The sequence below is a fragment of the Rosa chinensis genome, chromosome 2 (assembly GCF_002994745.2).
Source record: "Rosa chinensis cultivar Old Blush chromosome 2, RchiOBHm-V2, whole genome shotgun sequence".
In the NCBI taxonomy this organism is placed as follows: domain Eukaryota; kingdom Viridiplantae; phylum Streptophyta; class Magnoliopsida; order Rosales; family Rosaceae; genus Rosa; species Rosa chinensis.
This window is the reverse complement of record NC_037089.1, coordinates 25,348,998-25,374,946: the sequence shown is the minus strand read 5'-3', so window position 1 is coordinate 25,374,946 and position 25,949 is coordinate 25,348,998. Positions and strand designations below refer to the sequence as shown.

The 25,949-nt window shown below is 37.4% G+C and overlaps 3 protein-coding genes and 1 long non-coding RNA gene across 5 annotated transcripts; 3 read left to right on the top strand and 1 right to left on the bottom strand.

Annotated features, from left to right (window-relative positions):
* Positions 1–7,031: 7,031 nt before the first annotated feature.
* On the bottom strand, positions 7,032–8,408 carry LOC112183982 (F-box/FBD/LRR-repeat protein At1g13780). Its single transcript, XM_024322298.1, has one exon. It carries the CDS (start codon positions 8,406–8,408, stop codon positions 7,032–7,034), a length of 1,377 nt encoding a protein of 458 aa, XP_024178066.1.
* A 2,467-nt stretch (positions 8,409–10,875) lies between these two features.
* Positions 10,876–12,600, top strand: LOC112188401. The gene is made up of 3 exons (XR_005806942.1): positions 10,876–10,948; positions 11,040–11,217; positions 12,264–12,600. It is a non-coding gene; the product is annotated as an uncharacterized LOC112188401 (long non-coding RNA).
* Positions 12,601–16,260: 3,660 nt separating this feature from the next.
* On the top strand, positions 16,261–18,405 carry LOC112188013 (50S ribosomal protein L29, chloroplastic). Its single transcript, XM_024327019.2, has 2 exons — positions 16,261–16,710; positions 18,025–18,405. Exons 1-2 carry the CDS (start codon positions 16,369–16,371, stop codon positions 18,205–18,207), a joined length of 525 nt encoding a protein of 174 aa, XP_024182787.1. The 5' UTR covers positions 16,261–16,368; the 3' UTR covers positions 18,208–18,405.
* Positions 18,406–19,140: 735 nt separating this feature from the next.
* Positions 19,141–25,669, top strand: LOC112188934 (tubulin-folding cofactor C). 2 transcript variants are annotated; one of them, XM_024328178.2, is made up of 2 exons: positions 19,141–20,274; positions 25,535–25,669. In XM_024328178.2, exon 1 carries the CDS (start codon positions 19,198–19,200, stop codon positions 20,239–20,241), a length of 1,044 nt encoding a protein of 347 aa, XP_024183946.1. In that variant the 5' UTR covers positions 19,141–19,197; the 3' UTR covers positions 20,242–20,274; positions 25,535–25,669. The 2 variants fall into 2 exon arrangements, with proteins under 2 accessions (XP_024183946.1, XP_024183945.1); XM_024328177.2 differs by lacking the exon at positions 25,535–25,669 and adding an exon at positions 20,815–21,341.
* The last annotated feature ends 280 nt before the right edge of the window (positions 25,670–25,949 follow it).

Genomic DNA, 25,949 nt, shown 5'->3' with positions numbered 1-25,949 from the left:
CGATCTGGGATCGATGCGGGATCGAAGTGATGCAGCCGGGTTTGGGATCTGCAGCAGGGAGGTGAGGCCGGTCTGTGCGTGCAGGCGGGTGGTGGCCTGGGCTAGGCAATGGGCTGCAAGGATGCTGGGGCTGCTCGGCCGGTGAAGGGTGCTGCGCTGCTAGGCTGGGGCTGCTCGGCCGGTGAAGGATGCTGGGGCTGCTCGGGTGTGGCAGCTTGCAGATTGCAACGCTGAAGGAAGGGGGGGGCCCGATCTGGGCAAGAATTTTTTTTGGGATTGTGGCAGAAAAAAAATGGAAGAGAGTTTTTTTCTCTTCTAGGGTTTGGGTGTTTTAAACTAAAAATTGGCTATTGGCTCTGAGCGTGCTGATAACGTGTAAAAGTAAAATTGGGATTGGAATTGGTCTACTCATTTCATTCATAACCCATTTATATAGGGATAGGATTACAACGGAAATATCAATTACATTGATGATACTAAATGCTGATTGAGCTGTGATTTGTAATTGCTTGATTCCCTCTTCGTCTGTTTCTTTGATGAAGGCACATAATGTGTTTTTTCTTTAACATTGGTGGAATTGTCATGAGATTTTAAATAAAAATGTCTCATATTCAAATCTCATCATTGTAGTTTTTTAATATTTTTAAAAACAAAATGAAATTTTATATTTGTAATGGGCCGGCCCATAATATGTCGTGCTCGGGCCGTGCCGGGCCCATTACGGGCTAGGGCTAGGGCGGGCCAATATTCTTAGACCCAGCCCGACCCGTTATTCTAACGTGCTCGGGTCGTGCTGGGCCACTAATGGGCTTGGGCCGTGCCAGGCCTCTTTTAAGTGTGCCGGGCCCATGCCGTGCTCGTGCTTAGTGGCCCGTTTGCCACCTCTACTACTAAACATGGATTTCATATCTCTGCTCGTCCCCTTTTTCGTCCTCAAACTTGTGATCAAATTAATGTAAGACGTATTTGAACGTGTGTGAAATACATATCAAGTATTGACAACTTATTAATACTTGCAGAGTAAGTAATTTGAGATCATATATGTTTCCTACTCCTTGTCGAATTATGTTTGTGTTATGAGTCACACAAATGTAAAAAGAAGTCTAAAACAGCTTGGCAACCAAGCAAAGATTATCAGATATTCAGATAAAAATATAGTGATTGAGTTCTAATCAAATATAGTGCCTCTTATGGGGAGGACTTTTTTAAACTGGTCACTATATAAACAGGATCCCTGTGACCTCTCTATACACGAGCTTTCAGAAATCTAGCCCCATAGATAGTTGCGAGTAAACAAAGAGAGGATCACGAAGTTCTTGTTTCTTAAGCAATGGCCTCCTTTTCATCGTCTACTGGTACGAGTCCTTCTGCAAGTTATGAAGGCTCATGGGAGTATGGGAGTATGGGACATGTTTATATATATGCAGCTCTCTGTTTTGTAATGATATGATTGTGGTGTTTATTCAATATGCAATTATGTGTGCTTTAGTGTTTTTAATCTATCACCCCAGCCCTAATTCCTTCATCATTAGGCGTCTCTTCCACACCACCCTCCACCATTAATCCCCTTACCCTACCACACCTTCACTCCAACACTGCACCAAATTTTCCACATTTTCACCTGCCCCCTATTCAAAGTCTCGATCTTTAACCTTAAATCACACACCCATTTCCACATTGTTCCTACCCATCAAAATTTGATTCATTTCCATCAATCTTTCATGTCATTACAACTTTATTTACATGGAATGAATTTATATAAGGGTCAGTTCACACAAATGTATATAAAGGGACGAAGTGGTGTTATCTCAGTGGTTAGAACGCCCACTACTTAGGAGCCAGGTCCTGGGTTCGAGTAGGCCTCATAAAAAAGCCCGCGGATCAAGTGGGCCGATGGAGGCCCAGCCCTTTAAAAAGCCCGCAAAAGCCAGCCTCGGTAGGTAGTGGGCCGGCCCGCCAAAAGCCGCAAAACCCGGCCCCGCTCATAGGCCTTGCTTGCCAAAGGCCCGCTAGGCCCGATCCGTAAAAGCCCGCTAGGCCCGGCCCGTAAAAGCCCGTAAAATATTATATATATATATGTGTGTGTGTGTGTGTGTGTTTATATATATATATTTGTGTGTGTTTATAAATATATATATATATATATATATATATATGTATACGTGTGTGTGTGTTTTTATATATATATATATGTGTGTGTGTGTGTGTGTGTGTGTGTGTGGAAGTTCTTATACTTCTATATAGAATATGTGCATTAGTGCATATATATATATATATATATATTCTACATATCGGTTGACCAATTCGATCGGATTTGAAAATATGGTGAAATTGGCTAAATTTTTTACCACACTCATAATTTATTGTAATAAACTCATCCAATGGTCAGTTGTTCCATTTTCTTTAAATTGATAGGGGTTACTCTTTGGAGTGTATGATATATAAATATAGGTTTATAAGAGTAACTAAGTTTGACCTAGTGGATCGAATTCGAAACGAGAATCAAATTGGCTGAATTTCTACAACCACCATAAAACATTACAATCTTTCCATCGAGCGGTTGGTTTCTCCGAATTCATTTTCCACTTCATGGTTGCTTTAGAATGAACCTCAACAATTTAAATGTAATGTATAAGTCATACAACTTTAGGAGGAAAATTGGTATAGGGCAGTGTGTTTGTAATTAAATTTTTTTTTTTTTTTTATCTCATGTCCACACACATCCATCCATGGAATATTTGCAAACGTGATGTGAAAAAATAAGCACGTTTCGTGGTCGTCATGCCATCGGTCAACCAAGAAAACATACAAGTGAGCACGGTTGACCAATTCGACCGGATTCGAAAATATGGTGAAATTGGCTAAATTTTTTACCACACTCATAATTTATTGTAATAATCTCATCCAACGGTCTATTTTTCCATTTTCTTTGAATTGATAGGGTTTACTCTTTGGAGTGTATGAGATATAGATATAGGTTTATAAGAGTAACTAAATTTGACCTAGTTGATCGAATTCGAAATGAGAATCAAATTAGCTGAATTTTTTACAATCACCATAAAACATTACAATCTCTCAATTGAGAGGTTGATTTCTCTAAATTCATTTTCCACTTCATGGTTGCTTTAGAATGAACCTCAACAATTTAAATGCAATATACAAGTCATACAACTTTAGGAGGCAAATTAATATAAGCCAACATCTTTGTAATTAAAATTGAAATTTTTATCTTATGTCCACACACATCCATCGATGAAATATTTATAGACGTGATGTGAAAAAATAAGCACGTTTCGCGGTCGTCATGCCATCGGTCAACCAAGAAAACATACAAGTGACAACGGTTGACCAATTCAATTGGATTCAAAAATATGGTGAAATTGGTTAAATTTTTTACCACACTCATAATTTATTGTAATAATCTCATCCAACGGTCCATTTTTCCATTTTCTTTGAATTGATAGGGGTTGCTCTTTGGAGTGTATGATATATAGATATAGGTTTATAAGAGTAACTAAATTTGACCTAATTGATCGAATTCGAAACGAGAATCAAAATAGCTGAATTTTTTACAATCACTATAAAACATTACAATCGAGCGGTTGATTTCTCTAAATTCATTTTCCACTTCATGGTTGCTTTAGAATGAACCTCAACAATTTAAATGCAATATACAAGTCATACGACTGTAGGAGGCAAATTGATATAGGCCAACATCTTTGCAATTAAAATTGAAATTTTTATCTTATGTCCACGCACATCCATCGATAGAATATTTACAGACATGATGTGAAAAAATAAGCACGTTTCGCGGTCGTCATGCCATCGGTCAACCAAGAAAACATATAAGTAACGACGGTTGACCAATTCGATCGGATTCGAAAATATGGTGAAATTGGCTAAATTTTTACCACACTCATAATTTATTATAATAATTTCATCCAACGGTCGGTTTTCCCATTTTATTTAAGTTGATAGAAGTTTCTCTTTGGAGTGTATGATATATAAATATAAGTTTATAAAAAAAAAAAACTATCTTTAAAGATTTATTTGTAAATAAAGCTCGCAAGGCCCGCCCCGAAAAAACCCGCAAGGCTTAACCCGGCTAGGCCCGAAAAAGCCCGCGAGGCCCACATTAAATTGATGGGCTTGGATCCTTCAATTTACAATAAAGCCCGGCCCGCTACTATTTTAAAAGGGAGTAAGGCCCGGCCTGTTGATGAGGCCTAGGTTCAAGTCACTATACAGGTAGGAGTGAAATATTTTGATCATCTTTAATAAATAATATAAAAAAATGTATATAAAGGCGCGGTTGGATAAAAATCACACCTAGTGCATGTACAACATTAATTAGAAATCAATCTTTCATGTCATTACAATTTTATATACATGAAATAAATTTATATAAAGTTCAGTTCACATAAATATATGTAAAGGCATTTGGATAAAAAAAAAATAGTGTATCGAGTCAAACCCTCAACAAATTCTCAGATTAGTTTCCTTTAGTGCATACGTTGTTGTTATGAACATTAAATATCGGAGGAAACTAACTAGAAAAATCAACGGCCATCTATAATGTGTGTAAATCGCAATTAGGTAGATAGAATTTTTTTACCACATTTCATGAGATACATGAATATAAAGATTAATTTACAAAAATATGTATATGAACACACTCAATAAACTGTCAAATAAATTTTGACTATGACTAATGTATGTTGTTATTACTTTTATTTGAGGAAAATAACTAGAAAGATCGTCACATGTATAATTCGCAAAGAAATAAAAGATAAAAGGATTAATTTCAGTTTACCCTCCTGAGGTTTGGGGATGTCATCATTTCACCCCCTGTACTTTCAATTTTGAATTTTTACACCCTAAACTTTCCAATTTCAATCAACCGTGTCCAATTTCTACTATTCCGTCCAAATTGGACGTTAAGTTTGACTTTTGAGGGCTAAAATGGTCATTTCAACATAAAAAATTTAAAAAAAAATAAATTTTTTTTTTTTTTCTGTTTTTTTTTTTTTTTTTCTGTTTCTTCTCTTTTTTTTCTTTTTTTTGTTTCTTCATTTTTTTTTCTGTTTCTTCGTTTTATTTATTTATTTATTTTTATTTTATTTTATTTTGTCTTCAACCTATACACCACAAGTTATAATAGGTTTATGAAAACAAAAAAAAACTCTAGGTAGTTGAAAGCCGCTCGCTGGTCTACGATATTTGTGACATATCTCCGATAAAGTGAAGAATTTAGGATATATCCTCAATAAACTGAAGAAATATATGTAAAAAATAATTTTACACTTTATCTGTAAATAAATATCTGTAAAAAATGATTTTACACAGATATTTCTTCATTTTATTGGGGATATACAGATATTTATAGATAAAGTGTAAAATCATTTTTTACAGATATTTCTTCACTTTATTGGGGATATATCATAAAATTCTTCAATTTATTGGAGATATATCACAAATATCGTAGACCAAAAATGATTTTACACAGATATTTCTTCACTTTATTGGGGATATACAGATATTTATTTACAGATAAAGTGTAAAATTATTTTTTACAAATATTTCTTCACTTTATTGGGGATATATCCTAAAATTCTTCACTTTATCAGAGATATATCACAAATATCATAGACCAGCGAGCGGCTTTCAACCACTAGAGTACTTTTTTGTTTTTATAAACCTATTATAATTTATAACTTGTGGTGTATAGGTTGAAGACAAAATAAACAAAAAAATTAAAAATTAAAAAAAAAATGAAGAAACAGAAAAAAAAAAAATAATAAATAAATAAATTATTTTTTTATTTTTTATTTATAAAAAAAAATTTATGTTGAAATGACCATTTTAGCCCTCAAAAGTCAAACTTAACGTTCAATTTGGACGGAATAGTAGAAATTGGACACAGTTGATTGAAATTGGAAAGTTTGGGGGGTAAAAATTTAAAATTGAAAGTACAGGGGGTGAAATGATGCCACCCTCAAACCTCAGGGGGGAATTAATCCAAGATAAAATATAGAATGGTATTAATGTTACTCGTTGAGAGTAATCAGCCTTTGTGGAGCATTAATTAAAAATCTAAAACTCATCGATCTAAACCCTTTAATGTGGGATAACATCTGGTGTGTAATACCCATCCTACAAATGAGGAAATAAAATTGAATTTAAAACCAATTGCCTTTTTTCTTCATCTTCTACAGCATTTTCTTGATCAAATTAATTAAAGTCTCTTGTCTTAATTGTTATTGGTTTCAAACTTTGTTTTTTGTTTTTTTTTTTTTTTTTGGGTCAGAGGGAAAACTTCACAAAAGCCACGAGAGAGAGTTGGCTTCATGAAAGAAAATACAAGAGGAAATGCAAGTACAGATCGAATATTGAATAAAGGAAAACAAAAAGAAGGGAAATATCTTGAGGGAAGTCGAGCCCATATCTTGACAAATTAAACAGATACAAGGAGATTGGAGGTCTCTTCACCAATCTCCGTTCGGCTAGCTGAGCAGCTCTGTTAGCTTCGCGGGATATGTACCTGTAAGACTCGCAACAATTGCACAATATGCTCATAACTTAAATTGACGAAGGTGAGATTCTGATTGGCTTGAACCTAGCTCCTCCTGACCATGATCTGTATCAGGAAAGATTTTGATCGATCGAATACCTCCCTGATCCAGTGATCCAGTTGAAATAGGCTTAATTAGGTTGTTCTCGCTTTAAGCAGCCACCGCCACGGCCACCTATAAAGATTCATCTTTAGGCTTGAAGCGAGAATACCCCAAACTTTTTATCTTGGTGCATGCATGTGATAGATTAATCGAAAATCATTTCTGTACGTACACTCAAACAACTACCAAACTTAATTTATAGATAGCCATCAAACCATACAAAAGCCTGCCACAAAGGAAAAGTTAGATACAAAAGGGAACTATTTATTTGCCGTTAATCATATTTGATAATAGTTTGGCACGTTTGTGATGACTGAGTACTGGATTTCTTGCTACAAGCCACCCCTCAGCTTGCACTCAAAGAGGTCTGTGCCTGATTCTCCAGGGTAGATTTTTAATGAACAGCACATCAGGTGCCATCCAATACAACGAATCGCTCAACTCTTTGTTCATCTTTCTTGGAGGATTCTTCACCGAGAAATAAAGCTTTTTGAGACTTGGGAATATTGGAGAAGACAAGGTCTTTCTGAAATTTTTTGGAAACATAAGGGCCTTAAAATCACTCACATAAAGATCCAAAGTTTTAGAGCTACCAAATTCTTCAAGAAAATTGCTCAATGTTGTAAAATGGTTCCATGGCCTGCTGTTGAAAGTGGCCGCTTCGCTGTCCCATTTGTCAAATAGTACGATGCGGGTCATACTCAAGTTTGGAGCTTTGAGAGAAAGTTTGGAACTCAAGTAACCCTTGAAAGTAATAGAATCTAGAAGTGGAGCGTCGATCGTGCCTTTCACATCATGGCATCCATCTAAATCGAATACTTTCACCTGCGGAGCACATATGTGCAAACATTTCAAGTTGAAGCAGTCTTTCAAGATTATACTATGGAAGTTGGGAAGTTGAGGTGGACCGATATCTGAAACAATTGTGAGAGATTCAAGATTCACAGCGTCATCAACTTGAATTGCAAAAGAGTCGCAATGCTCAACTTGCAAAGACTTGAGACTAGAACTCGAGACCCGAAATTCACCGTCTTTGAAAGAACATGAAATTATTGACAAATATTCGATGCAAGAGCACTCACGGATCAAGTAGAAGAGAGCTTCCTTGTCAAAGTGGACCTTCTTGAGAGACATAGATTTCAAAGAGGGAAGAAGACATGTGGATGTAGAGCATTCCTTAAAGCTAATGTTCTTTATTCTAACAGACCCTAGATTTAGAGTAGTCAAGGATTTTGCATTGGCAAGAGCCGTCCGAGAAAAGTAGTAGTAGTTTTTTATACGGGCCGCAGATTTTGCATTGATAAGCTCCATCGGGGACAAGTTGTTGTAGTTTTTCATGCCACTCCAATGATCCCACTGTGATTTACTTACTCTAAGGCTGATATCTAACTCTTTCACGCCTCTCTCAAATGAAGAACTCAACAATTTGGTTACGATACTAGCATCTCCAGATAAGTACCTTGTCATGTGAAGCTTGAATTTTTCTAAACCTTGTTTTTCTTTCTCTTTCTCAACAAGGAATTCCAAATACCTGCTCAGAATATTTTTGACGAACCTTTTATGTTGGCTGAGGTTGTTGTTTCCATCCTCACCTCCCTCATCGAAATCTATTATTGGGGCCGAAGACCATACACCTTCCCATTGCTTGGAAAGAAAGCTCAAGCGCACAGCAGATTTAGTGGGAAGGAATTGGAGGATTTGGTGGATGACAAGATCGGGCAACTCTAAAGCCATGATCGATATTTCCTTTTGTCTAGGGTTCCTGCGTGCTTTGTTTTCATCAATGAGCTTTGATCTATGGATCGATCTATATATAAGCATGGGCTTGGGTCCAATCCTTCACGGATTTGGAAACCTTGAAATTGAGACAATAAATAGCTTAGGTCGAATCCTTCACGAATTGGAAATCTTGAAACTAGAGTGAAGATAATTGATTCCACGTTAGGGAGTCTACTAGATCAATCAGGACAACTGGAGAGGCCTAGATTATGATCAGCGGCGTGTTCTTGCACATAATTGTTTTCTTAACTTTTTGTTTGTTTGTTTGTGGTAAATGAATTGAATAACCAAAAGGAGGGAAAATCCCAAAGAACGGAATACAACAAAACAAGAGCCAGGCACTACCCAATACAAGAAAGAAGAAATTTACTCTGAAGAGAATTAAAGCTAGGAACAAGAGCTCATCACAAAAAGATATCCGGCTTACTTGGTATTAAAAGCCGAGATCTTCAACCCAAAACAACAGAGCTCGCTCCGAACAATATTAAAGATCTTTACAGTGACATTCAGAGGGCAAGTACGACTCTTAGAACTCTGCACTTGTTTTCTCTCTAGACGAAATCGATAGAGATGGCAAGACAAATTGCTTAGAAGTGGAAATATACGAGAATTGATCGAGACCATCTTTGAGGACATCGATTCATCTCACACTACAGAGACAATAGGAAACTTAGCCAACAAGTTAAAGGGAGACCTGCGCGGGAGAATTTGGAAGCAGGCAGACTCCAAGACATTAGGTGGATGATGCACATTTAGAGAGTGCAAGAAACCTGCACAGGTTTTTAAAAGCCTAAAAATGACTTTATTGGTATAGTGTAAACCATAAAAACAGTTCACACAACAACAAAAATGTATGGTTAATTTTTAACAGGATGACAAAAATTAAAGCTCCTCTAGTCCTCTAGACTAATTAGCTTGCCTCTTTTCTGCATATCAGAAGTTCTGAAATCATTGGCAGGCAGGAACATGCAAGTGTGACAATCTCCTCCCATCCCCTAGCCTTCCTCTACCATAGTCGAGTTCTAAACAGATTCCTCTGCACTTGGTTTCTATATATATATATATATATATATATATAAGAGGTTATCAACTAAATTAACATCCTAACTTCTGTTGACATTAATTTTTACTTTTCGTGCCACAATATGAAAGGTGATGGGAAAAGAGATGATGCAGGATGTGTCCTCTAGAAGCACCATTCGGAGTCATCAAAACATGAAAGTACATTTCCAGAATTATAAATATCCACCTGCAGAGATAGTAACATAACTAGGGTGAAATATATGATGCTGGGAGAGTGGGAGAGATGAAAATAGTGACACGAATAAAAAGCCACGGTGTAAATGTCACTCTCAGTTACAAGTTTAAAGTTCGAACGAATTTCAGAATACAAGTTTATTTATCCATATGTGTATTTTGGCAACTGAATCTAGACAAGTCTGATCAACATCACCACAACTGAATCTCAGAGCACAAGTTTGAGTTAGCTAAAGGATAGACATTGGCAGAACAAAGGTTTAAGGGTACAGAATGTAAGAACTAAAATCACAAAACAGAGTAAGGATTTGCTTATTGTTTTTTTAGCCTGAATTTGCTGGTCAGAGTGGGAGACGAGTAAGGAAGGGTGGGACCCTCAGAGTGGGCCATTGACTACTTAAACAGAGTAAGGAAGGGTGGGAGCCTCAGAGTGGGACTTTCCGTTGACTACTTAAAAGAGTCAAACAGAGTAACAGAACTCTGTTTTCCCTCTCGTCTCTTTGATCATCTTCTTCCCCAAGCAAGAAAGCAGTCCAAGAAAACCAGAAAAACCAGACATTCAGAACTGTCTTCAAGTCAAAATGAGTATTACACTGTTCTATATTTCATTTCCACTTCTATTTCTTCTTCTATTTCTTCTTCTTCTTCTTCTTCTTTTTCTTCTTCTTATTCATCTCTGTTCTCATCTTCAACCCGATTCCAGGAGGTGGGTACCGAAATTTCGAAAGAAAACCCGCAATGAGATCCTGGAGGAATCACAACTTCTATTCTGGTGAGTTTTCTGTTCGATTTTACTAGCTTCTATTACTTGGTTACTGATTTTTGATAGATTGTTCAAGAATTTGTTTGAGGATACCTTTTGCATTTCTTGGAATCATGAGCATTTCTTGAAAATAACAGTTCCTAGGCCATTGAATCTCTATAAACTCTCATTCTATGATGGGTTTTCTTGTAAAATTTAACTGCTTTTTCAGAATTTACAACATTTTCTGGGTTTAATGGTTTCAGTACTCTGTTTATATAGGACTAAGAACGAACAACTTTCACTACCGACGAATGGATACCCGATGTCACGCAACCTTTCATGGTAAATGTTAAAAGTTAAAAGTTAAAAAGATGAAAGTAAAAAAGTTCTGACCTTTTCTCATATTTTTATTAGATGAACGCACTGTGTATGCGACTTTCTGCTCCCAGAAGCCAGCGGCTTCACGCAACGACGTGTACCAGTTCTTCTTGAGGTATACCATTAATTGTCCATGTAATCTTCTTGAGGTGTTTAGTAGGTTTTGATTCAACAAAACTTAATTGTGTGCTTTCGTTTCTTTGCAGCAACTACGGGGATGTGATCCATTCGATTAGAATGGATGAGCAAAATCCCCCTCTCCATGCTTGGATCACATTTCACAGTCCAGAAGTTGTAAAAGGTGTCCTTGGTGAGGGACCTCTGCCTCTTAAGAAATGGATGCTGGGTGGGAAGAGCATCTGGCTCAAACCCAGCATCCTATAGGTAAAGTTCTGATCTTTTGGAAGAATTGGGTTTGAATTTTTTAAGAAGTTGAAAGGTTTCTGTGTTTTATTTGTTCTTTGGGCCGGTTTATGCATGATTTTCATGAATTGGGTTTTCTATTTTGTCGATTGGTCTTTTTTCTGTTGATGAGTTTTTGTTATCAATCCCCCAAGCTTTGATGTGTTCCTGTGAGTGACTTACTGAAGTTAATTTTTGAGTTAGTATGTGGGGTCTGAAGGTGACTTGTGAGAAACTTTATATTTAGGCTTTATGGATATTTTGAGTGTAAGTATTTCAGATTTGAGTCTGATTAAGTGTTGGTAAGAATTTTAAAAAGCAATTTCAAAATATGGGAAAAGGGAAAGCAACAAGAGAACTAAGCCTAATACTCTAATAGGGAGTAATGCATGAGTAAAAAGAAAAACTAAACATATGATATCATTGACTGGAAAAAGGATCTGATAGATTACTAAGGAAAGTAGTTTGGTGGGCCTTTAAAGAAAGGGCAGTTCCTCAATTTGAACAGTTTGTAAATGGATGAACTCTGGTTGTTGTTTATTGAAACTCTGCAGCATATGCATGTAATAAAACACTTACGCCTGAATATGATGATTAAAAGATTTGGACTTTTGCGGTTTAATCAGTCTTAGTGCAATGACCGAGTCAGTACAAGGCTGCTTCTTCTGATGGCATATCTATACTACTAGGAATATCTATACCACTATTCTCTTCATCTATGTTTTTATCAATTGCAACTAGAAAATGTATTATATAAAGTGTGAACAGGCCAAATTATGTGTGTTGGGGGTAAACCAGTGGGACTATTTCTTCTTTTATTTGCTTTCATTTGCTGTCTGCTATGCATTCTTTTTCTTGGAAACTCAGTGATTATACTTGCAACATCGTCATATGGTTAGAGATTGCCTGAAGTTTTTGTTTAGTTCCATTAAAATCCCTGTTTTCTTTAAGATGATGTATCTTACTATTCATTTTGAGGTATCAATCAGTTCTTGCTAATTGATTGTTGGCTCCTGCTTGTGCTACAGGTGGATTGAAATGGGGGGCAGTGGCTGCAATAAGCTGTTCCTGGCTTGGTGAAGCAGAAGAGAAGTACATCATTTTGTTGCTCTGCTGCAAACTCAGTTGATGCAGAAATAATTGCCAGTGGATAGTTTAGAGCTTTTCTGTTTTGGTAGTTAAGAAATTGAGAGATAGTTTGATGTTGAATGTTGAGATATTGAATTGGCAACAGGAACTTGTATGTATAGTAGAAATGAGGTGGCTGATGAGTATAGAAAGTGATATTCAAATGAGGCGAAATGTTAATACTTTTGAATTGATAGTAGAATTCAATGAATGTGTGGTGCAGCAGGTTTGTAAATATTTGCAGCAAAAAGTTTTATGCTTTCTGTTTTGGTTGCTAAGTAATTGAGGTAATTTGTGGTTAAATGTTATGGCGAAATGCCATGGTTGGTGAGGATCGGAATCTAATTACAGAATGGTTGACTTTGCTATGGTTTTGTGCATTCATTTTGGGGCAACTGATTAGTATTGGCTATTGATATATTGATTTTGAATTTGGTAGTAATGTTGAATAGGATTTGTATCTGGATTATTTTGTTTTCAATGTGGTTTGGTTGTCTCAAGTTTCGAGTCTTTTTACTCATATTCAGGTTCTTTTTGTTGGAGCCAGAATGCAGTGCTTGTCCACTCTGGGACATGCTGGGCAGCTGGTGGAATTGATTGCTCTATTGTTAAAATTCATCAGGATGAGGAAGAAATTGGAGAATCAATGTCACTACTTATGAACTATACCTTTTAAGGTCATGGTCCTTATGAGGATGGGCGCAATAGTATCTCTACAATTCCTTTGCCTGCGACTTGTCGTGAAACTCTAAGATGTCGACTTGTCATAAAACTCCTAGGATGTAGTAAATTTATGCTTTTGGGTGTATGGATGAATGGTTTCAAGCTCTTTCATGGGAAATCACTTTACAAATTGGCCTAATTGCCACCCAATCGTCAAGTAAAGAACCTACCCTAAGGATTTCCAAATTGGCCATATTGCAACCCAATCGTCAAATAAGCTAATTTCAATTCACTTTTCCGTCTAAACGTCACTACGTGCACAACACATGAGGGTATTTTTGTAATTTTCATTTTTGTAATTTTTTTTTGTGCAAATCTATATATTTTCAAAACCAAGCATCTGAAGGCCATAAAAAAAAATTAAAAAAAAAAAACATTACACATTCAATTCAATCCATGATTCTTGATCAAATGAATCATACAAAATATAAAAAAGGTTATAAAAAGGGTCTTTCTAAATGTACCCAGCAAATTTCTTAATAGACCCAGCAATTATTATTTGTTAATTGTTTTTTACTAGCTTCCCCATATTACCCTCATCTTTATATCCAACAAATCTCATTTTTGTACCCAGCAAATCTGGGAAAAACCTATCTGACAAACATCAATTTAGCATCAATCTTATAATTGTGGTATATCCAGGACAATTGGTTGGGTGAATTTACGATTAATTATAGTGATTCTTTCTTTGATCTAACATTTTTAGTTAGGTGACTAAGAATATTTAAAAAAAAAAATCAACGCTTAGAGGCAAATGTTTATTGAAATTAATTATAGAATAGTTGTGCTGCTGAGTTTGCATGCTAATAATGATTTTCTTTTGGTTGATATAAACCTTTGCTATTCATCCTCCACAACAGATGAATTCTAGATGGTTCTTTAAACATATGAGCAAGACTGAAGGGTCCATAATTACATGAATTTTTCATGAATCCATTGAATTTGTGAGTCCTATTTCAATTTGTTGAATACTGATCAAAATGAAGTTGACCCAGAGGCTTGGCGGGATTGGATTCACAAAGATCAGAAGTTTGGATTTTTATTGCTGGGTAGTGAAGACATGGATATTTTGGGGAAGTTAATTAATATATTTAAAATAAACCAATTGCTGGGTGTATTAAGAAATTTGCTGGGTACATTTAGAATGACCCTATAAAAAACAAGTTCAATCTCTGAGAAATTATAGAAGGTGATTTGATCATCAAAACATCACAGTCTTTTCTCACACGTCTGAAGATAACCCAAACAAAATATGGTCTATGTAAAAGTTATTTAATCACTTAATCCCAAAGTGGATATCACAAAAATTGTCACCCTATCCCTAAAGTCTGATGTTTTATCAACTCTATGGCCTCCAAGGCCTTGCCCTCTTGGCAATAACTGAAGAGTGTGTGGTTGCTGTTATAGTAGCAGATTGTCCTGACACTTGCCTCACCCAATTTCCAGTTCCTTGTGTGCTTACTAGAGCTGTAGGTTGCCTTGGAACTTGCCTCACATGGCCCCCCCTCGATTTACCTAAAAGTTCAATAATTATTCATATAAATAGCAATGAAAAAGAAACAATGCATTTTGAATTGAATTTACAACTTTATTTACATGAAATGAATTTATATAAAGGTCAGTTCACACAAATATATATAAAGGGACGAAGTGGTAGAAGTACGTGGTTGAAGCTGAGGTAGCCTGTTGGCAGCAGTACAGGTAGGAAACAAATTTTGTTGGTTTTGCCATTGTTATGACTTCCGCTATATAGTAAGCTTTGAGGAGCATTTAGGTTTATTTTGTTGTGGCAATTTAATTCGTAAACTCGTGTAATATATAACTCTGCGGAGTGAGTATATATTGACGTTGTGGGTTCGGGGCATCAGTATGTACTTGGATTAAAAGGAAAAAGTTTTTCAGGTATTTTGTGTTGATGACTGAATTATCATGCATGTATAATTATGAGATTATATATTTATTTTCATTTGTGTTTAAAAATCGGGGCGTGACATCGGGTGGCGGTTCTTTTCACAGTGGTGGGGTTGGAGGTTGGAGGTTGAGGGTGATGTCGTAGGTCCAATCACCTGAGGTTGTTGGTCCAAATCAAGCTTAGCAAGTTTGGGATCCAGCGCAGTCAGAGTCAGAGAGGGGTGGGTGTTTGACCTTTTCAAGGCTAGAGATATGAGGATTCGCAGGTCCCATCTGGACAGGGTGGAGGACTGGCCTGGCAACCAGAACCTAGCGGTGGCAACCCGACGCTAATGGTGGTGTGATAGGAAGTCAGTGGTGCTTGCACATGTTTTGGGCTGGGTCTTGCAAGCTAACTATGATCCTCTTGTTATTTGGGCTTGTGCTTGGGTTTGGGCTCAATTTTTGTGCCCTTCCTTGGCTGTTCTGTTATTTACATTTATTTATTTATTTAGTGATAAATAAAAAATGCAAGCTGTTTAGTTTTGTTACACCTTTTGCGAGTAATAAGTCCTTACATCTATGCTGTAAGGCTAGTCTGGCTATATGCATGTGTGTGTGCATTTAAAGTGTCTTGTTTACTCTAAGTAAGCGGTGAGTTCCTTATTGCATTACATGGTCACAACCTCCTAGTGGCATGGTGGAACTAAATGTCGTCGAAGTTATCTACCGACGACAATATAGTAGGAAAATTATGTTTTTGGTAATTATGCTTCGTTGTAATCGAGTTATCTTTTCATTATGTCACTGCTATGTCAAAACAAATGGAGTAGCCAGTAGAGCACTATTTGCTAGTTGATGCATGGTATAATACATGTATTTGGTAGAAACTTCTAATATCATTTTAGGACGTTCTCTAGATGCTTATTATAATAAAGGGTTTAGGCTCAATGTCTCCTCCTTATCATTTTAGGACGTTCTCTAGATGCTTATTATAATAAAGGGTTTAGGCTCAATGTCTCCTCCTTGTATTCGACAGTTTTATTAATCAAGGCTTGAAGACAACCGCACTAACCCTTTAGGTATCACTGTTAGAGATGCTTTTACGTCCCTACTTAACTGCTTGTTAAGCTTACTCCCCTATACAATATTCTTTTACAGGTAGTAATTACCTTTGACCAATAAAAATTCATCTTCGGTTAAATACACCTAGGTATCCTCGGCTATCGGTAAGAAAAACCATCAAGATAAAAAAAGAGAGGAAAAGGCAAGGGGTTGGATTGGGACGCGCTCAAAAGCCTTATCTCTACATCCCAAAACCCAAAAGCACACAACATTTCAGAGAGTCGAGACTCGAGAGAGAGAGGGAGCTCAAGAAGAAGAAGACGAACAATGTTGGGCGCAATCTCCATAGCTCCACCTTCCACGGTTGCCTTACCCCCAAAGCTCCTCTCCCCCATCCCCAAGTCCTCCTTCAACGGCCTCAGACTCCAACACGTCTGCCCCGTCGGCATTCGACTCCCCACGGCGTCGTTTCGGAGGTCCAGCTCGCCGTCTTCCTCCGTGGTTATGATGGCCAAGAGAGAGGAAGAGATGAAGGAAATCAGAACCAAGACCACTGAAGAAATCAACGAGGAGGTGGTCGACCTTAAAGGGGAGCTCTTCATGCTTCGCCTCCAGAAATCGGCTCGGAATGAGTTCACATCCAGCGAGTTCCGGCGTATGCGCAAAAGGGTATTTCATTTTCAAATAGCTCATCATAATTTGAAGACAACTGTGAAAAATGTGGATGTAGGGTACTTAGTTTAAGATGGGAAATGGAAATTTTGTGGCTTTAAAGTGTTCGTTAGTGAAATTAGTTTTGAATTTGATAGACTAACCCATAAAGTTTAGTAATTTGTAAATTTTGTGTAAAAACTTTTCAAGAATTGGGTAAAAATCTAAGTAGACTATGACACCAGCTTGTTTATCATTTTGCTTTTGGTTTAAAGCTCTGTTCTTTTCTAATTTTGGGAACCCAGACTTGAGCATGTGCGAGAGTTTTGATGTATTCACAGCCGAGTTTCATATTGCTAGTTCACTAGACTTCGATTGCTTGATTTTCAATTTCCTGAACTTGATTTTTGGTGACTTCTCAGCACTTTTTAAGTATAGGTGTCATCTAACTATTTAAGTTACAGATCATTTTTTCAAATGAATTGTGATTTGTGAACTGAATCAATATGATAATGTGGGTTTTATTCTAGTCAACTTATCTGAAAAAAAGTTTGTTGAGAGAAACAAATGAGAAAGGGAATGGAAATGGAACTTTCCAATTCTAAATTGTTTTGGCATAATGGTAGCTGAAATAAGGTTTTCACTGCATAGGGAAATGCCTATCGACTCAGAATGAAGCCAAAAGTAAGTGTATGATGACAACTGAAGCGTGTGTATTTGTATTTTTGTTCTTTGAAAACAAAAAACACTTATAGCGTGGCAACTTGAGACCTATATATAACACAGAATTGGAACTTCTACAGTAGAAAGCTTCACTTACAACACTTGTAGTGTGTCACTTAACTATACAGTCTACTAAAATGACCTAAGATATGTGAGTTCTGTGAAGTCTTTCACTTAAAAAGCTTGCAAGAATGTTGTTTCTATTCTAAAAAACAAATTGCGTTTGCAAGAATGCAAAAGAATCTAAGATGACTACAACCCCAGTAAGTCTATCCTTTTCTATTTTTATCTTTTAATTTCTGTAGTTCTTTTTGGCTGCAACTTTTGAGTTTGGATTGGGTGATGACTGGAGCTGGGTATTACATTAAGCATCAAATTGAACCCTGGGTGCTTAATGTTGCTTCACTTTTGGTCTCCTGTACTCAAGCTTTGATGCATTTGCAGCATCTTTAAGTTATACTCATGCAATCTGAGTTAGACATTGCTCGACTGTTAGACTTAAGTTGGTTGTTTGGTATCCATCTTTCTGTGCAATGATGAGTTTTTGAGGTTGTTGGGGGATACTACACTTTGGTACTATACTTATTTGAAGTTCGTTTTTAATTGTAGATTGCTCGCTTGCTTACTGTTAAACGGGAAAGAGAGATCGAGGATGGAATTGGTAAGAGGTTATCAAGAAAGTTCGACCGACAATGGAAGAGAAGCATCATTGTCAGACCACCTCCGTCCTTGAAGAAGTTGCAAGAGGAAGAAGCAGCTGCAGAAGCCGCAGAGGCTGCAAAATCTGCTTGAGTTGTATGTATTCAGCGAATACCATGTAGTCTACCTATGCAAATTAGAAATATGAGATTTTCTTGGCTTAAATCGTACAATTCCTCCAGACAATTTGTGTATAATCTGTTGTTATCGGTAGGGTAATGTGGTATTTTCCTCTCAAGTCCACTGACTGCTTTCTTTTCTCAACTACCTAATCAATATTGTTTTGCTTGATATTCTCAAGTATGGGTTACTCAAACTTCTACACACTGTACTTGATGGATTGAAAGTTGGTGTGGTTTTAATGCAACTTCATTTGTCAAAAAAAAAGAAAAGAAAAAGGAAGCACTTCTACACACTTATGATACTCATTGTTGGGGGCTGGTGCTATGAGGCTTTATTTAGCTATGCACGAATATACAATAGTAAGCCAATGTGTGTGAAACAGAAAGAAACTGAAGTGCAGTTGAAGACTCCATCTCTGCCGAAGGCGTGAGTTGGATTATATCCAGCATTGCGCATAAAACTGCAAGTTTGATTCTTTGGCCGTATCGAAACACTTTAAAACCTTGCAATAGATGATAAGCAGAACCCGAGTTCCTCAATCTACATGCATTTGAACTAAATCATAGAGTTTCGAGCTTCAATCAATAAGTAGCATTCGTTAAAGACAAAGCGACTTTAGCCACACAATGTGCGATCTTATCATACATTTAAGAAATATAAACACACCGACGCAAAAGATCGTGGAATTGTCTACATAATACTCCATCATTAAGATCCCGTGACTGCTCACCTAAGCGGCTCCGTCTATCTCAATTCCGAAGTTTTTTTTTGTTACCTCGTTAGTAAACGTAAAAGAGAAAAGTTTTTTTTTTCCTTGGGCGTAAAAAAGTTTCACCGTGCTACAATTTCAAAAACACACCAACGTATAAAATACGAAATTCCCAATTCCCTCTTCTTCTTCTTCTTCTTCTTCTTCTTCCCTCCCCTCACTCTCACCTTCAACCCAAATCGCTGCCACCAATGGAAAATGAACCACCAAACCCTACCCAAGAAGAAGCCCTAGATTCCGATCCAGCCCTCCAAAAGAAGCACCAATCCATGCTCGACCGCCTCACCCACCGCCACCAATCCCGCCTAGACACCACCCTCACGCGCCGCGCCGCCGCCGACTCCTCCGACCCCTCCCCTTCCTTCGAGTCCACCTCCGCCTTCCTCTCCCGCTTCTCCACCTCCAAGTCCTCCGTCGACTCCCAACTCGACCAGTGCCGACTCACCGATCCCGCTCACCTCAAACCCCACCTCGACCAAATCTCCGCCTCCATCTCCGACCTCGAGAAGCTCGTCGCCGAGAACTCCTACTTCCTCCCCTCATACGAAGTCCGATCTTCGCTCAAAACGATCTCCGATCTGAGACAAACCCTAGAGAACCTGAGCGCGGAGTTACTGCCGAAGAAGAAATTCTCTTTCAGAAACAAAGGCGCCAAGAAAACCGAGCCAAAGGAGAAGGAGAATGAGAAAGAGCCCGAGAAAATGGAGTTCATAGTTCCGGCGTCGCCGGGGATTTGGAACAAGAAAGGGGAGACCTTAGTGAGGAAGTTTCAGTGCTCGGAAGTCGGAGAATTCACAATTTCGGACCTGGATTCCTGTGAGGTGAGGCTTATGGGGTCCGTGAGGGCTCTATTTGTTCATAGGTTGAGGAATTGTAGGGTTTATACTGGCCCTGTGACCGGTTCGGTTCTGATTGAAGGAGTTGAAGAGTGTGTTTTTGTTATGGCTTCGCATCAGATTCGAATTCACAATGCAAAGAGGTGTGATTTTTATCTGAGAGTGAGGAGTAGGCCTATAATTGAGGATAGCTGCGGGGTGAGGTTTGCGCCGTACTGTTTGAGTTATAATGGGATTGAGGAAGAGCTTAGGGAGACTAGTCTTGATGAGGAGACGGAGAATTGGGCCAATGTGGATGACTTCTTGTGGTTGAGGGCAGTTCAGTCGCCAAATTGGTCTGTCTTGCCAGAGAATGAGAGAGTTGGTTTGATAGATATTTCGAGTTCACAGGAAAGTTAAGCTGTTACCGGTTTTGCTTGTTTCTAGTAAGAGGTAACATTCTTTCCATGTATTGAATATTTTGGATATAGATATTGGCAATGTGAGTTGATTGGATGTGATATGCCTTTATCAAATACTCTCGTTACCTTTCTGTTTCTTTATTTATTAAATATCATATTCCATAGTGTTGCAATATGAATTGTGTGAAATTGAATGTACCACTTGGTGTTTGAGATTCATACTGACTGAGGGAGTGAGATAAAGAGACAAAAGCCATGGTTTTGTTATAATCCCATTGCTCATACCCTTCACTGGGGAATTTTCAAATCAACATCTCAATACAAATTTACTTGGATTTCTATTTGAATTTTGTTGCTTGTTAAAATGCACTTTTTGGATACTTAACTCCACTTTAGAGATTTGGGAGTTGGACTATAAAATATTTGCCTTGGTTGTGAGTTTGCACTCCCAATTTCTGTTCTGTATGTTCTTCATATTTTGGCACATTCCATGGTTGATATTCTAGTCATATAAAAATGAAATTTAACTCGTTTTAAAATGATGTGACACAATCTAATCACTATGATGTAGGACAAAGCACGTGTGGGTAAACAATATGGCTAGGGTGGGATTAGAAAGATAGAAATTGAGAGAAGGTTTGTAGCTGCTTTAGTGGGAAATCCCAAAGGAAGGGAGGAGAAGAGAGAGAACAAGTAAGAGACAAGACACCAAAGCACCAGGCCTTCAACAACACTTGATTTTTGATAATTCCAATCTGGTCTGATTTACAGCGGATAGCGGTATTACCAATACATCTCCTGGACTTATTAAAAGACTCTCTATATAAGACTCAAGCAAATAATTGTAATAGAACTTAACTATGGTTCTTCATTCTATCTAGCTATTATAATTACTGACTTGAACTCTCAAACTACCATGGAGACTTTTATTTGGAGTCTATGGTTGAAAAATGGATTGGCTTTAGAGTGTGGGCCAATGGCATTAATCTTGGAATTCAAAAGAAGTTTCTTTTCTAGCCAACCTGTAGATAATGCATCAAACTATCAGAGAGGGTGTAGTATGAATCCAAGAGGAGGTTAGTGTTGGTCCAAGGGAGACATCTGTAATGACACAAAATCACAAAATCACAAAATCACAAAGGAGTTTAATGTGGTTTACTCACTATTGTGATATTAGTAATAAAATCCTCTTATCTAAATGGATTTTGTTCATTCTTATCTTGGAATCAAATACAGAGTCCACTTCTTTTGTTGATTTTGAAACCATATCATCCAAGCACATGTTGCATGGTTGGCAATGGGCTTCTATTCATATGTGTTAACTGAAGTTTGGCCTTTAGTCTAATGCTTCAAGCAGGACATCTAGTCCTTATTTTATTTTATTTTATTTATTTATTTATTTATTTTTTGGTATAAGATTAAAGCACTGCCTTGATTTAGTTTTGGCTCTCTTCGGATCAATTTACTTGTTTCAAAGTCTGTCAGCTCTTAAGGAAAGTAGAAGCCCAATGGAGGATGAACATTTTGGTTCTTCTTCTAAAGCTTGTCTTTTTACTTCTCTGGACATTTTGCCGAGTATGTAAGTTCTTTGGAAGCATGTCCATTAGAATTAACATTGATACCAACTTCAACTTCGTTGTTGACCTTATATATAGATGGGGAATCTTGCTAGCACTGTGTCAATCCAACTAAGATTTGATTGTTTGAAAAGAAATGGTACATTGTCCTGTAAACATGGATTTGTCTGTTAAAGAGGAAATCTTTCTTTTGCTTCAAAATACTAATAACGGTCTTTAGTATAGGTGCGCTTTTCTTAAATGCACCAGATAACTGCTTGGTTTCCATTACAAATAAGTCCACAGATTCTGGCACAGTCTTGAGCAGACTGCAACCAGATTTTCTGTCTCTAGACCAAAAAGGTGTTCTCTCTATTTTGCTGCTTTCCTCACTTCTCCGCATATAGCTTCTCTCACTGTGTCCCATTTCTCTGTTCAATGGCATATATGAAAAGTTTTATGGAGGTTAAGTGCATTAGCCTCCATAAAACTTTTTCTTCAGCGTGAAAGTTTCTGGATGGCTTTTCAAATCTCCATGACTTTGTTGATGAAAAAAATCCTACATCTGAGGAGGATGAAAACTTATTGGAGGTTCCAATTGCAATAGAAAGATGCGATGCTGGCTCGTCACTTGTGGATTTGACTGATTTTATATCAACAGCTCAATTTTCCTTAGGCATCTTCTGCTATCTCTTCCTTGAAGAGAAGCCTAGACATCTACACACTGATATCCTGATAAGAAGAAAAAGAAACTTTGTGAATGTGTGAAGTTGATAAGGAAAAGGACAAGGATGGCGGGGATTAGAAACATGATCATAGGGGAAGATGATGATGCTCTTCATCTCCCAAATCCAGTAATTGGTTTTGGGATCCCATCTAATCTTTGTCAATTCCACAGGAGTTTTCCAGAGGCAACCACCTGCCTCAGGACTTCCTTGTTTTTACTATAAGAATGTGGCATCGACTCCTAAAAGGGGGTTTGAAGCACAATATCCTGATTTCTGTACGAAGTGCAGCCTGAGTTTGTTGATTTGAAGTACTTCTCTGTGACTGCAAGATAAAGGGGTTATGTTTACAATCTCCTGATGGAGGAGAGATTTCCTTTTATTCCCCTTCCGCCACAAACTATATTTGATGCATTCAAAGGGAATGGTAGCCTACTTGGGACGAGCAGAGAAAGCTCAATTGCTCACTGCCTTGCATTGCTAGTGCAAAATTACTTGAGAGGATCAGGAAGGCTTCTGAGGAATATGATGCACAGATGCGATTTCCCAGAAAGAGTCCCAACGGTATGTTCTTTATGAATGCCGCAAGTGGAACCTTGTCTGGGTAGGGAAGGCTGCCTCACTTGAGGCTGATGAAGTAGAAATGCTTTTGGGGTTCCCGAGGAACCACACAAAGGGAATAAGCAGGACTAATAGATACAAGTCACTCAGGAATTCTTTCCAGAATGATACAGTGGCTTATCACCACTCCATTTTGAAAGAGTGGTTTCCAATGACATTGATGTCCTCTCTTTTTTCTCTAGGATTGGTGCTGAGAGGTAGCCCTTCATCAGCTTGGTATCCCGAGTGTTTTGAACAGAAATGTTGACAGGAGTTGGTGGAGCAAACAAACTAGAGAGAGAACCTGCTGATGTGATAGAGATGAATGCTGACCACTTGGAGCATTATATCAGCTCCTTTGTGACAATCTTGAAGTTAGCAACATACATCATGGGGAGGGCTTGAGGGTTAAGAGTCTTCTCTTTTTAATGACCATCTTTGTATATTGGATACGGTCAAGGGCGTTATCACAAGATACAATTGAGGCCATGCAATATTCTATTTGTGATTCAGATGCTTGATATTTGAGATATGTGAACCATTGGAAGTCTTTGAGTTTTGATTGTTGATCTCATACTTTCTTTTTCAAATAAGATACTATATAGTGATAGAAAGGTGAAACCAATTATCTGATACTTCCTCTGTCAGAACAGTCAAAGTTGAGGTTCACAGCATGAACTTGCTCTGGCAGTTCTATATGGCAGAAGTTAATAATCTTGAACACTGCAAAGCTTTGCAGCCAATAGCTTGTCTCCTAGCAGAAGTTACAACCACTTTCTTAAGATGTTTGATTCTAAGACTTGGTCTAAACTAGTTTTGTAATCTGTTTATTAGCACCATAAGTATTGGCGACTGAATCTATGATATATAAACATATGGACCTGCATTATATGAATTGACTGTGAAATCTAAATCAAGGATGCTTTTGACACTGCCCTTCCTCTGCAACATACCTTCCTCTGGTAACTTCCTCTCGCCTTTCCCTTGGATGATGGTGGTAAACAACCTATAAAGGTAGGATGCTGACCTGAAGTTGATGGGCATACTTGTTAGATGTATTCTTGTTGGAGTCACTTTTCTTCCTTTCTGTTGTTCGTAACTGGCTCATCTTTACTCAGCTAGTTTCAGGATCATAGTTGATCCCTCTGCATATAGGAACATCATTACTTTCAGATTTAGTAAAATGCAGTGTGTCTACTTGAGTTATATATCTCAATAAACATCAGACTGTTCATATTTGGAAATTGAATATCAGAACCTAGCAATCTTTTGTTCTCGTATCAATTTAATCAAGAGTGTTTTGCAGTTTGTTTTCTTTATTTATTTATTTTTACAGACGTTTGAATGAAATAAATTGTCATGGTATGATGCTGTAATTATACATTGCGTCAATACCAGACAATCTATATTTTTCATTGGATTGAATGCTTTGTGATTCTGTTGCATGGTACAAAGAAATAAACTGATGCTGATGTCTTTGTTAATTTTTTTTCCCTTCCTGATTGTATTAGAAATGCATAAATCACGCTGAAGAAATAGTCTTATTATGATTTGCATCAAATTGCCAAAGTTTTTCTGCATACGTGAACCGGTTTTCATTAGGTTTTCTTAGATTTAAAGATTCTATAAGTAGCTTCATATTTTGGAATTCGTGGACAATAAGTGATCTCTTACAAATTCCAAGACGTATCTAGAATTTGATTAATTTACACTGAATTTCCTGAAGTTGGAACTGGTTTTTGGATTAGTTTTCTCTTAATTTTCCATCATTTAATCCAGACGTGAGTCATGTTGCATGGTAGGCAATATGCATCTATTCATTTGTGAAAAGTGGAACTTTAGCTGTCTAGTGCTGCAAGCATTTCAGCTAATACTTTAGATCATAATTCTTTTCAAATGTGATGGATATCACAGGGTTCACTTTTGTTCTGGCTTTATAAAGTCCTGTTCAATTATTTGGAAATGTTTTCTGTGAATTCCTAGGCAAAGTGGAAAACCCAATTTGAGGATGAACATTTGGGTTTTTCTTCTAAATATTGGTTATTCCCTTCTCTGATCTTCTCTCCAGTCTAATTGTGCTAGCTAGTAGGTAGGCTGTTGATAGAATGATAAAATAATGAAAGCTCTTTGAATATCATGTCCATTGTAATGAGACATTGACAGTTACTTTGACTTCATTGTTGACCTTATACATACAGATAAGAATCTAATAGTTTCCGGCTAATCATTCAAATTAGGAATTGACAATCTGTGTTTGTCCTGGATTTATGACCAAACATGGATTTGTTTGTTAAAGAAGAAATCAAGATTCCTTTTCCTTTTGAAGGATTGATCACCGGCTTTATTATTATATAGTGATAGAACTTAAATCATCTGGACTTGCTTAATTGTTTCGTAATCCTTTTCTCAGTGCTGTCAAAGTTGGAGATGGCTGCTTGAACTTTCTGTGCCATTTTCACATTGCAGAAGTCATAATGTGGAAGCCTGGAAAGGTTTCCAGCCTATGTGCACTTTGTCTCTTGGCAGAAGTCATAATCTGGTCTGTGTATTCATGTGGGCCCTCATTATATATATTAACGCTTGTGTTTATAGTATATTTCATGATTATGATCATTGGAAGGGAAGGGACATGGCAACGCATATGGGGATGCCCTCATGGGAGCCTAGCCTTATCTGTTAATGAATTCTATTCAGTGTTACCAACTCCATGTGCTTTGCACTGAAATTCTAAAGCTTTGACTATATTCTTTTATATCATATGTCCAATGATCTGGTGGATGTAATCATGGACACATCTACTCTCATGGCAATCTATTCCTACTCCA

Coding starts and splice junctions, on each gene's coding strand:
- LOC112183982 (XM_024322298.1), bottom strand. CDS start 8,408: ATGGCTTTAGAGTTGCCCGATCTTGTCATCCACCAAATCCTCCAATTC.
- LOC112188013 (XM_024327019.2), top strand. CDS start 16,369: ATGTTGGGCGCAATCTCCATAGCTCCACCTTCCACGGTTGCCTTACCC. Junction 16,711..18,024: donor TCCGGCGTATGCGCAAAAGG/GTATTTCATTTT, acceptor TTTTAATTGTAG/ATTGCTCGCTTGCTTACTGT.
- LOC112188934 (XM_024328178.2), top strand. CDS start 19,198: ATGGAAAATGAACCACCAAACCCTACCCAAGAAGAAGCCCTAGATTCC.